Here is a 12,693-nt window from a genome sequence, read left to right as displayed (position 1 = left end):
ACTATCAAGTAGCTTATATAATATTGTTCTTTATTTTTAATTTTATTATAGCAACTAGGAACTAGTTATTACATGTAACACTTGATACAATATAATACTATTGTAGTATCTTTTACAATTATTTTAAGTTGATTTTGTTTAATTTAAAGTGATTTTGATGAATTTTAAATAATTTTAATTAGTTGTTAAAGAATATGTTAATATAATATTATTTAGAGTTTAAAATTTAATTATAAGTGTGCAGTAAGCGATTCTCTAAATTTAAGGAATGAAACCTTTACCTTAAAAATAAAATAATATTTCTTTTTAATCTCTCCCCTTCCACTCAGTCTCTCTCCTTCCACTCATTCCATAAATATAATAATAAAAAAAAAGAAAGAGATAAAAATAATAAAAAAATTAAGGATGATGAAAATTTTAGGGTATTTGATATAATGTGTAATAAAAAATGATTATCTAAATTTAATAAAATAAGTTATTTACCCTAAATTTTAGATATAGTAATAGAGAAACTGATATGTATGCTCTTACAATGCGCACCAACTACTTAGATAGTTGCGATAACATTAAAAATCATCTTTTTATTTTAATCAAACTAAATCGTAAACTCTAAATTTAAATACATTAGTAACTATAAAATAACTTCTTTGTATTCTATGTATTATAGTAGTTACTAATAGTAATATAGAATTCTACAATCAAAATATTTCCTATTCAAATTTTGATGCTTATTAAAAACATAATTTTTTTCTATAGAATTATCAATTTCATAAAACAATTCGGGTTTCTGTTTGTTGAAATTATATGGAATTTTTTAGTTCCTTTTTAGTTGTAATTTTAGTTTATAAATAGATGAATCTTTACTATTCTCATAATATATATATTTATGGGATAAAAGATCATATACATATTGCTTTTTTAATTTTTCTTTTTTCCAACAATCCTGTAATAAGAGGTATTTGAAGATAAACTATACAATGAGAAGTTCTTTTAACTTTTTTTTATATATAAAAAAGACACTCTTTTTTTACTATTTATCTAAGTTGGGATGTCATTTTAATTTCACCTAATTTATAAATATAAATCTCTGAAATATTCATCTCTATCCAAATTAAAATTGATTCTTTTATTTACTCCTCTCAGATAATAAAATATTTCTTTTATGTCATGGCTTTTATAGATTTCTTAATGTAACAAATTGTTAAAAAAATAATCTATAATTGGTAGGGCCTCTTACAAATTCTCTAATTATAAAATAAAATTATATATATAGAGACAATTTTAGATATTATTGGTTAAATTGTCATTCTATTATAGCAAAGATGACGATATTTCTCACAGTACACCAGAGGTGAAAGAAGTTTTTTCTATTAAATAATTATAAGTAAATATTTTTTAAATTTAAAATATTTGTAAATATTTGAATAAAGTTATTCTTTGTTTTATTTTTGTCGATTAGATTATATTTTTTTAATCATTAAATAAATTATAAAATAAGTTTTTATTAAGTAAATTAAATTAGTAATTTTTTTTAATAACCATTTAAGGGAAAGAGGGTATTACGAATAGTAGGGTTCCAAATAGAGGTCCCTGGTAGTTTTAGTTCCTCGTTTGTTGCCTGTCTCGGGAGATCTCCGCCTCCTTTCCTTTCTCCTCTCCTTTCTCCTCTCCAGCGGCGAATGCTTCTTCCCCAACCCCGCCGGAGTGTCTCCTCCCGTCGTCCTCCGCCTGGGGTTCCAATCCATGATGCCATCTCTGGCTTCAATGTTTTGCCATCTCTGGGAACCGCGATAGTGTTTTTAGGAAAAGGTGCTGCCTTTATTGCCATGCTGTCCTTGTATGACAGGGAAGAGAGTAGTGGAAGTACGGTAGGAATCATCAAGAATGTCGCTCATCTGCACCATGTTCGAAGTTTTTGTGTGCACGCGGCTCATCTGCGCGAGAATCCACCTCAGGAACTCAAGAATGTCGCTTGCTGCCGACATCGCCAGATCTGACCTTGCCATTGTTGGCTTTTTTGCTGTAAGTTCCCATAGTCACCACTTCGCCTTTTGTGATTGAGGAACTAACAGATTTATTGGAACCATAAAGTTAAAAAAGGGAATTAGAATCTACTATTAAAAAAATTGGTTTATAATCGATGAAGATTAGTATAATTTCTGTCTGCGAATTTTCACGGACTCAAGAGAAAGAACTCTATAATTTATTATCAAATGCGTCCATACTCTTGAGTCCACACAAAATGAATCTTCAATTCAAATTTTCTTTCTTCAATCCAAGAATCAGAATTTAAATAACATTTCCTTGGATTTTTTTTTTTATAATATCGTTTTAAAATTTAGTTACAGGTCTTGTTTGAAATATGTATTGTGAGTTACATTAACTTTTGTTTATTCTCAATTTTCAAATATTCTTACATCAATATTTTGATTTTAATCTATCCATTTGACGAAGGTATGCCTCTATCTTAAGTTCATATTATATTTCTTCTGCAATTTGTTGAATTCAGTATTCATGGTTACCAGATCCTATTATTTCACACTTTTTTTTTTAGTTGGCACTATTATTTCACATTTTGAAGGCACAGGTATACATGATAAATTCATTTGTGGTCCTAGCTAGTTTGTGCATATGCCACCGTGTCAAAAAAAAAAAAAAATCCTTGCTGGCATCTGACAGAAACCTATCTTTTCCACTTTCCTATGGAGAATGGGTGAGAAATAAGAAAGAAGGAATTTCTACTTACTCTACTACCATCAGATCTTTTGGGTCTTCAAGCCTGTTGAAGTACATTCATCTACAAGAACAAGTGGTTAGAATTGAAAAACCAACATTATCCTTGTGGGATATTGCACTAGTGACTAGTTTCTAAGAGGGTAAATATTCGCTTGGCAAGATAAACTTATGTGAATTAACTCTCTTCTCACTTATCTATGTAGTAACTATCAAGTAGATGTCAATAAGTGCTCTACAAATGGTTGTCACATTTAGTTCTGTATAGATCTTTTTCCTTCATCTACAGTGTTGAATAAACTGATGTAGGCATTATGATATGGTTATTGTTTGGGACATTTATCCACAGAGTTATCTTCTGATCATTAATTTCCTTTGTTGTTTATCCTATTTTAACACACCATTTTGAATATCTCCACCCTTTTTTAGGAAGTAGTAGTGCTCTACTTATATGAGAGATTATTGTGTTTAACAGCTTGATGGTGTCAAATTCCTAGCAAATAGCTTCTGCTGCTTCCAGGATATTGATCTGGGATAGCTAGAAGTTACATGTTTGTATTGGAGTCCCATCTCATAAACTTTTTACATATCTTGTTATCTCTAAGTTGCATCTTGTCATCTACTTCCAATTTCCGTCGATTGTTATTTGTCTCTTCAGACATTTCTGTTAACTAGTAAGGTGGTCAACGGCATGATCAGTTAACTATCTATGTGGGTCGGTGCTCTAAAATCCATATATCATGTTGATTCCTAAAAAACCTAGAACAAAGTCTGAGAACTCTCCAATGATAAAAAAATTGCTACAAATCAGGGATGAGCTATTGGGAACAGAGGGATCAGCTGCAGTAGCAGCGGCTAGATTGGCAGGATGGTTTGCGCAGGAAAGGAAGGGAGTAGATAAGGCACATGGATAATTCAGGAGATCAGGGAACCAAAATCCATGGGCTAGTATTGTCTGGTAGTCATATGTGCAACCGAATGCATTCACAGTATAGTAGCACATGGGAGACTACCTACATGAGAACGGCTACCACATGTTTTGGATAAGACTTGTACCTTTTTGCCAATGTTTTTGTTGTTTATTTTGTTGTCCTTCGTCTTCTTTTGAAATTGTGTTTATATTTGTGTTAATTGGTGACCATATAGGAATTGAGCTTCTTTGGAGCCCCTCTCTGACTCATCTTGCTGGTTATTGTATGTGTACAGTGTGCCTTGTAGACTACCAAGAGAAGGATGTCTTGCGCATTCTACCTTTCTGTCGGCATACTTTCCATGTCGTTTGCGTGGATATATGGCTTAAACAGCATTCAACTCGCCCTGCCTGTAGAATTTCCTTGCGAGACTCCCTAATTGAAAGCTCGATGTAGCCCCTCTACTGCCCAACTGCAAGATCCTTTTCTCCATCAAAAACTTTTGTTTCCGATCCATGCCAGTTTCAGTTCTCCGACTCCGGTTTTTCTGTTAGTCGGAGAAACCCAGACTCTATCTTATTAAGAGGATCAGTTAGTGCAATTATCAACAACACATTCGGGCCTGCCGGATTATTATCCCCCACCTTGTATCGATCAAGTAGTGGATTCTACTTCTGACTATAAATTCATTTGTATGCTTGACGCTTAACAAGGATACTACCAAGTTCCACTTACCAAGAAGGACTAGAAAAAGTCAACTTCATAACTATCGAGGGTACTTATTGTTATAATGTTATGTCATTCAGACTAAAGAATGCAGGGGTTATTTATCAAAGGTTTATAAACAATGTCTTTCAAAAGCAAATTGAGTGGAACATGGAGGTCTACGTGGATGATATCCTCATCAAATCTCTTCGGGCTATAGATTTGATCGATGACATAGAAGAAACCTAAAATATTAGGAAACTGCTCCACACCAAGAGAAGGGAAAAACATCAGAAAGAGTCTGGCCAAATTCTTTGCCTCTCAAATATTAGGAAACCAGTATGCTTGTGATTGAATTCCATGCATTCAAATAGCACCGAAAGCTTTTAGAAGCTAACAGTTCAGTTGCAATGCTGCCCTAACTCTCATTTTTATTCGGTTGATGCACGTTGAATAGGTTTTGAAGATTGTCAGACATCCACAAACGATAGTGAGCTTGTATATCTGGGCGTTTTTAGATAAAGAGTTTAAGATAGGATTATTAATCTGTACTTGCTCCACATGGGATTATTACTACCCTTCACTTCTTCACTTATGTTCCCTTAACTTATTGTTGGGATAATGTCACAGTGATTTTGTTAAATGTTTTAAATTAAAATGCATAAATGGTCTTCGAGGTGAATGAGTTATTTATTAAATGTTTTAAATTAGAGGTGAAGTTTTGAAACTGTGAATCTGTGACTTCATGATCAGGAATAAAGACACAAGTAGGCAATTATCTACCAATGAACTGATCTGACTAAAGTATCTATTGACTAAATTTAACCTTCAATCGAATGTATAGTTTTAGAATTTTACTTTGGGATAACATCATTAAAAATGATTTGCAGAGTATCTAATGGCTTGGTTGAATCCTTTAGGGTGCGTTTGGTTCGGGGTTATTCTTGATAACCTTGGTTATCCATCCAAGGTTATCAACAAAAACTTTGTTTGGTTTAGGTATTTGATGATTCCCGAGTAATGTTCCATGCCCGACACGTCAGCAAAAGGGTCATGCAGCCCAGAATCGGAAAACCTCAAAAAACTAAGGTTTTTCTTGATTCCGGGGTTAACGAATTTTTTTTACCAAAAATATCCTCCGATAAGAAAAAATATAGAAAAAAGAGAAAAAATGTAAAAAAATATTTAAAAATGTAAAAACACGTCAGCAAAAGGGTCATGCAGCCCAGAATCGGAAAACCTCAAAAAACTAAGGTTTTTCTTGATTCCGGGGTTAACGAATTTTTTTTACCAAAAATATCCTCCGATAAGAAAAAATATAGAAAAAAGAGAAAAAATGTAAAAAAATATTTAAAAATGTAAAAAAATAAAAAAAATTTAAAATTTTAAAAATAAATAATTTTAAAAATAAAAAAATTTAATTTTTTTTAAAAAATTTTAAAAATAAAAAATTAAAAAATTAAAATAAATAAATAAAAATTAAAATTTTAAAAATGTAAAAAAAATATATAAATATAAATAATATAAAAACAGTAAAAAAATAAAAAACACATAAAAAAATAAAAAAAATATACCAGAAAAAGAAAAGTAAAAAAAACATAAAAAATAAATAATAATAATAATAATAATTATTATTATAATATTATGTATATTTGATTTTGTAACTGAGGGTAATACAGTAAAATATTAAACTAAGATATTCATTAAAACCTTCAAACAAACAAGTTTTTGTTGTATTACCTATGTTGAACCAAACAACATTTGGTTATATTTTATTCCCCATAATCTTGGTTATGTGATTACCTGATAATCACATAACCAAGGTTATACATGATAACTTGAACCAAACGCATCCTTAGGGTAATGAGTGGTAATTTGCGGTATAGTTTGATCCTAGGAAGTAAGATATAAAAGATTTAAATCTAAGGAATCTAAGTCACCTAACCCAACAACCACTCAATGTTGTTTATCATAATGCATCAAACTCCTCAAGTTTGCTCCAACTATCCTTCTCTCTTTGCCTCCATGTTTACCCCTTACCAGACCTCTCTGACTCCAGCTTGTTAAATCAAATCACTCAATGAACTCCATGTGCACAAGAGGTCAAACTTAACTCAAATTCTTTTTTTAATACATAAAAATTAGGGCAACTCATATTTATATATGGCAAGCCATTCAAATTAGAGAATAAAATGAATAAATAATCACACAATCAAAAGTTCAAACGAGAATCAAGGTGACCCTTTGCTTTCTAATTAAAAGAGAGATTTACTTAAACCTCTAGGCATTTTCCTTTTCACACACCACACAATCTTCATGCAATTGTAATCACAAAGACATGATGATCCAACCATATAACATGCAAGCACATAATCATGCATCTAATTCAAGCATACTACAAATTTCATTTTCAAGAACAAGCTTGAAAATTACATAAAAGAACAACAAAGTTATGTATGAATTCTAACTGTTCAATACATTAAAAGAAAAATCTAACTCTTTCTTAAAATATGATAACAAGTTTACCAAGCACTAGTCTTTGCAAATCCCCATATCAACCATTTAATATCTACAAGTGTGGTGTGGTAGTAGATTTGTGAAAACATTTCTATGATAAACCAGTAAGACAAAGTTACCCAAAGTTCTGCAACTTGGCTTTTTGAAGAATCTTATTCCCTAAACAAATCACTAATTGCTCTGGTCTGATCAGAAGACAACAGAATGAAACAGAGGACGTAAAAAAAAAACCTCTATTTTTTTTTTTGTTTGGATGGCAGATCATATGATAAACAACAAACCTCATGGGCTCCTGAAGGCTTGGATCACCAGGGAGAACCCCGACGTTCCCTGCTCCGCGTTGAGGGCCTCCTCCTCCAGCCACAACCTGCTCTCCAGCGTGCTCCTCGTCCGGAACATGAACCACCAGTGGTGGACGTCCCACATCATGTCCACCGGCGATCCGTCGATGAAGATGGTCTGGTTCCCTCTGAAGTTCCACCGGAGGCTCCGCACGTGCACCACCAGCTTCTTGTCGACGGACACCGACAACTCCGAGTCTTTGGCGTCCCGCCCGTGCCCCTTGCACCGAATGGTGATTTCGTGGTCGGAGCCGGCGTCGTGGAAGCGCGCCCGGGTGGAGTGGTGCGCGTGGCCGAGGACTTGCTCTCTGCGGCAAATCGTCGAACACTGCGCGAGCGGAAGTGCGCCCTCCAACTTGTTGACGAAATCCCTACTCAAATCGCCGAGCAACAGCGCGAGCTCCGACTCCACGACGACGACGACGTAGAACCCGTCGACCGGCTCGGGGCCCGACTCGTATCGAGCGGCGGAGATGTCCCAGTGGAGGCAGATGGCGCAGCAACCGGAGATATAAGAGCGGGCGCCTCTCTTCTCGGTCATCGACTGGGAATCAAAGGCATTGATCTCCCACGGTAGGGCCGAGCGGGGGCCGTCGTCGTCGACGACGGCGAGGGAGAGTAAGGGGGCGGCGTTGGCCTTGGACCAGGTGACACGGAGAAGGACATCCTTGGGGGCGGAGAGCCTGGCGCGATAGAAGCAGGTGACGGCGCTGAGGCCGGAGCCGGCGCGGTCAGCGACGACGGAAGAGTTGCTTCCGCTGCTGGAGCCGGTGCTGCCGCCGTCGGAGACCTTGATGGCGTGGTTGCCGAAGCAGGAAGCGAAGTCCCTCATTGATGGGCCGAGGAGGAGGAGATTGGAGGCCTTCCTTGGTTTGGCCGCCATCGATGTCGATGATGGCGGCGGTGGTGACTACTGACTGGTGTGTCGTTCCTCGGGTTAATATAAGTGCTAAAATTGATAATATAAGAGTTAAATAAGTTTTCGGTAGCAAAAAAACGAATACATTCGTCTCGTTAATTCATCCTAACACTCTCATTAATTCATGGATCAACACGGATCAACTCGTCTCTGTATTTACTTCGGGAGGACCAATAATTTTTATTTTATTTTAGGAAAAAATTTTCAAAGCCCATAATATCACATTTTTAAACTTATAAATTGGACATTTATACTCACTAATTAGTATCATCAATGCGCTCTTAGGAATATTAAATTTTTAATTTTTGAATAACGCCTTACTAATGTATCAATGCCTCAGCCTGAATTCGATATAGTAAACTTTTAAACCCATAAAAGACTTAATAAAATTTATAACTTTTATAAATCATGTATCCAAGTCCTCGGATTTGAATTTGATAGTTGAAATTAAAAGTAATGAATTCTTGAATTGATTGAGAAAGATTTAAACATTTTGTTAGAAATGTGAATGGAAAAATAGGTGAAAAGAAAGAGGAAAAAAATTCTATTATGAATAGATTTTAGTCTTAAATTGAGAGTTTCAAAATATATTGATCATTTTATGAAAAGAAGGAAGAGGATATAACAGGAATGTAGTATGTATTTTTTGAATTATGAAAATTAGATAGGTAAAATATCAAAACTTTCTCAAGTACTTTTATAAAATACCATTTATTTGTGAAGAAGAATAGATTATTTATTTATTTCACTATTTAATATTTTTTTATCAGTTGGAACTCAACTTTCCTTCCCAATCACATTTTTGCCCTCAACTATCTTAGCCACGGGCAGCCCTACATGGTTGTCTCGTGCGGACATGCGTAGGCGCTTCACACGACCTTGTGTGGGCAGCCTTGCACGACCGCCTCGGGCAATTGTGAGCCGCGGGTGACCTTGCACAATTGCGAGTCACAGGCACGACCACCCCATGCAACCACGAGCTGTGGATAGCCTCACTCGCGAGCAAGACTAACCTTGCATTCCATCGTCAATAACTCCACTCACAGCTCAACTTTTTCATCTTTCCATATTTGTGTTTAGCTTCCTTTTCCTCTCCCTTTCCTTTTTAGGATTCTTTCATTTTCTTTTCCCTTCTTTTTTTTCCTTAAGGATTTTTTTTTTCACTTTTAATTCCTTTCCTTCCTCAATCCACACCTCCAAATAAACATAACCAAAAAACTTTGTCGGTGATTTCTTTGGCGCGAAATACTCCTATGAAAAACATTCTCAATCATTGTCATTTTTATCTCAAACAATTAATGCCAAAGGAAGCACTAAGTGGCTCTGGAAGCTTAGACAATGTTTCAATCTTTGGACTTGAAGCTCTTTTGGTACTTCTCTTTTAACATAACATTGTATCTTTGTCTTTAGGGTGAGTTTGAGTTTCTAAGAGGTTGTTTGCTTCTAGAGGGAATGTAGAAGCATTTGCATTGCATTGTAAAAGTTGGATAAAAGGTCTCTATTAAACGACACTAGCTCGAACCTTGGTAGGTCACCACAAGTGAGCATGACTAGGTGATGTTCTACCCAAGAGTTTCTTAATCTAGTGTCGATTCTAGATCAAGGATTATCTCAACCAGTAGTAACTATTGTTGAGGGTTATACCGCGTGCTTCACGACTCATCATTGTGAGAGTTCTAACAATATATCATTAATCCTTATAGACTTACCTCATTGTCCCATTCAAAGGGGTGACTTAAGTGGATTTTTAGGGGTGACACAGTGGCCATGTAGTAGGATTAGGGTATTAAACAATGTTATATTCACTTATTACTGTGAAGGAGAGCTTGACACAATAATAAAATTGTTATCGTGGGACCTAGATGTCATGAGTTCAAGTCTCAAAAACAGTCTCTTGCAACCAGATATGGTCCGGGCACCCCTGTGAAAATTGTCCACCGTGGTAGCCCACAGTAGGTGTACAGGGTATATCATTTTGATCATCTCACATCCAAACTTGTTAGTTAACAATTGTATTTGAGGTTTTAAATTGCAAGAAACAAAAGAAAATCAATCATCACCTACTTACCCTCTCTAGCCAGACCATAACATTTCAAGTGCTCAATGATTTAAACTAACATTTAACAAGTAACAATCAACATCAACAATCAATGAAATTACTATCATCTATCCACATTTGATGGAGACTTTGTCTGTGGATGATTTTGATACGACGACGACACTTGGAAAATGATTCAAATAGATCTTGGATGAATAGAAACATCATTGAAAAGAGAAAGTGGGCCGAGAATCATGGCAAATAAAATGGAAAAGCATGGAGCACCTTGATGGATAGATTGCCATTGGAGAAATTGGAGAAAAAAAGGAATTGCAAGGGATATGTAGAGAAAAGTCATTGAGTTACATTAGGGGTCTCGACAAACTCAATCATCGCAATGAGTGCATCTGGAGTGAAGAGGATGATTTGAAACATAAAACCTCCAATAGAAAGGAAAGATCCAAAAATGAGATTGTATGTTTTGGATGCAAGGGGAGAGAACATTACATGAACGAGTGCATGGCTCTCAAGATCAAGAAGAAAAAACAAGAGAAGAGGAAGGAGAGTGAAACCCCAAGTATCCTCATCGAGCACACGGCGCCAAATAAAACAAGAGGCGAAAACTCAATGGAAAGCCTCACCAAGATGCTATAAAATGGGTGTAAGAAATCGACTAATACTCAATTACTTCAGAAAAGACCAAGGAAAACACTAAGGTGACATGGATTTAGGACTTATCAAGGCTAAGGTAAAATCTTTCCCCTAGATCATCATGCATAATAATTCTACGCGAATTTGAGATATACTTACTTAGACCAAGTGAGTTGTTCAAACCGACATCTCCAAAATACCTTCAAGTTTAAAGAGTAAATGTTGCTACAACTTGATTTCATACTCAGCTTGTTCACCATTTTCTTCCCTAAGCAAGCAGAGTAGGCACCATTAGAACCTAAGCATCTCTAACATTTTCAAATGGAAAAGACATAAAACCAGGTTATGATCATCCAGTTCCAGTTGCAGGGAATTAAAGAGGCCCAAAAGAAAACTTTTTAATAAATCTGAAAGTAGTGTTTTGCAGAATTTTAACCAGAGATTCCAGAATCTTTCTATCCTAAAAGACATTGATATGACTTCGGGAACAGGAGGAACAGGGCAAGCTTTTGGAGCATTCATGTAGGTCCTGTTTCAACAGCTTTACAACCCATGAAAGAATTGTTACAAACTTTATCCTCATATTCAGAATCCATGAACAAACTGAAAACTAAGTTTAATGCACTGGTTTTCAGTCATATCTGTGGCAATAGTTATAATTTAAGACAGTGCACTAGTTAATGAACTATTCCCAGCATTTAATTGTACGTAGTCCCAACAAAACACATGTGCATCTCAGCATGTAAAAAAAAACGTCTTAAAATATGTGTGCTAACTACTGTTAGATCTGCACGACTTTAGATCATTATTGTACCTGTCATGCATTTTTTTCAACCACCAATGATTCTAATTATCCAAGTTTGTTCTTGCAGTTCTTGTAGGCTAAACATTTCAGTTTAACCTTTGCAGTCTTGAACTAGGAGGAAAAGAGGAGAATTTTGATAGCTTGATAATGGTACCTGAGTGCGTCGAATTGTATTCCGATTCTGAAGCGAGGCCGGAAATGGAGCTTTTCTCTCAAATGCAGTACTTCCCCATTGATCAAGCAGCATGTAACTGACAACACAGCAGTAGACAACATGAATGGGTAACATGGGAGAATAACTGATCCATCTGTTCCATTGAATGGAGTAAATACAAGATGACTATTCTAAAGTAAGAAAAAATAGAAACACAAAAACTTACTAAACTAAAAACAAATTTCTTAGTTGCAGACAAGTAAAACAAGTAACAAATGCCTTCTGAGCACAACAACAACAAAGTTCCTTTAAAGCTAGCTGTTCAAGTATAAATAACCTTTATTCTTAGTTCAACTTCCTCCTTTATAAAGCTTTGATCAATTCGTACTTGTTTCATCCAGTCATTCATGCAGGATAGAATTACTAAGGATGCATATTGTAGACTTGCTGCCATTGTAAAGTGTCATTGGAAGATCGAGTGACAAATGCAAGTCTTCCATCAACCTCTCAAATCAACTAAGTTACAAGTTTCTTGGGCAATGACCCCTGAAACTTCTGCATGCTAAAACTGATTGTTTTGTTGCTTCTCATGAAATTCCTCCATAGATTGGTACAAAACCTAAGAGGTATATCGACTGCCATAATGTATCCTTCCCAAGTCAAGTTTGGTTCCAATAATCCTCTTGTTTATTTGAACCAAGCTCTAGGTAATCATAGAGTAGGAATTTGAGCTTGTACATCTTTCTAGTCTTTTCTCCTTTCTCAAATCCTAGTGAATCCTCACATAGATTTATTTCTTAGTTCGCAATCGAGGAAGATATTTCTTATGTCAAATTATGCAATTCCATGTCCAAGTTGAGTAAAAGCTTTGCCACAGAGTCAAAGGCCTCATCATGCTCTATCCCATAAGTTTAAGTTT

General features: G+C 35.4%; 1 protein-coding gene and 2 long non-coding RNA genes across 3 annotated transcripts; 1 reads left to right on the top strand and 2 right to left on the bottom strand.

Moving 5' to 3' along the window:
* The first annotated feature begins 1,576 nt into the window (after positions 1–1,576).
* On the top strand, positions 1,577–4,378 carry LOC122025494. Its single transcript, XR_006123739.1, has 2 exons — positions 1,577–2,022; positions 3,545–4,378. It is a non-coding gene; the product is annotated as an uncharacterized LOC122025494 (long non-coding RNA).
* Positions 4,379–7,148: 2,770 nt separating this feature from the next.
* Positions 7,149–8,090, bottom strand: LOC122023265. The gene has a single exon (XM_042581331.1). The coding sequence runs from the start codon at positions 8,088–8,090 to the stop codon at positions 7,149–7,151; it is 942 nt and encodes a 313-aa protein (XP_042437265.1).
* A 2,898-nt stretch (positions 8,091–10,988) lies between these two features.
* Positions 10,989–11,860, bottom strand: LOC122022500. The gene is made up of 2 exons (XR_006122989.1): positions 11,775–11,860; positions 10,989–11,083 (listed from the first exon to the last, which is right to left on the bottom strand). It is a non-coding gene; the product is annotated as an uncharacterized LOC122022500 (long non-coding RNA).
* Between the last annotated feature and the right edge of the window lie 833 nt (positions 11,861–12,693).

This window comes from Zingiber officinale, chromosome 9B (genome assembly GCF_018446385.1).
Source record: "Zingiber officinale cultivar Zhangliang chromosome 9B, Zo_v1.1, whole genome shotgun sequence".
In the NCBI taxonomy this organism is placed as follows: Eukaryota; Viridiplantae; Streptophyta; class Magnoliopsida; order Zingiberales; family Zingiberaceae; genus Zingiber; species Zingiber officinale.
This window is presented reverse-complemented; position numbering and strand designations above follow the sequence as displayed.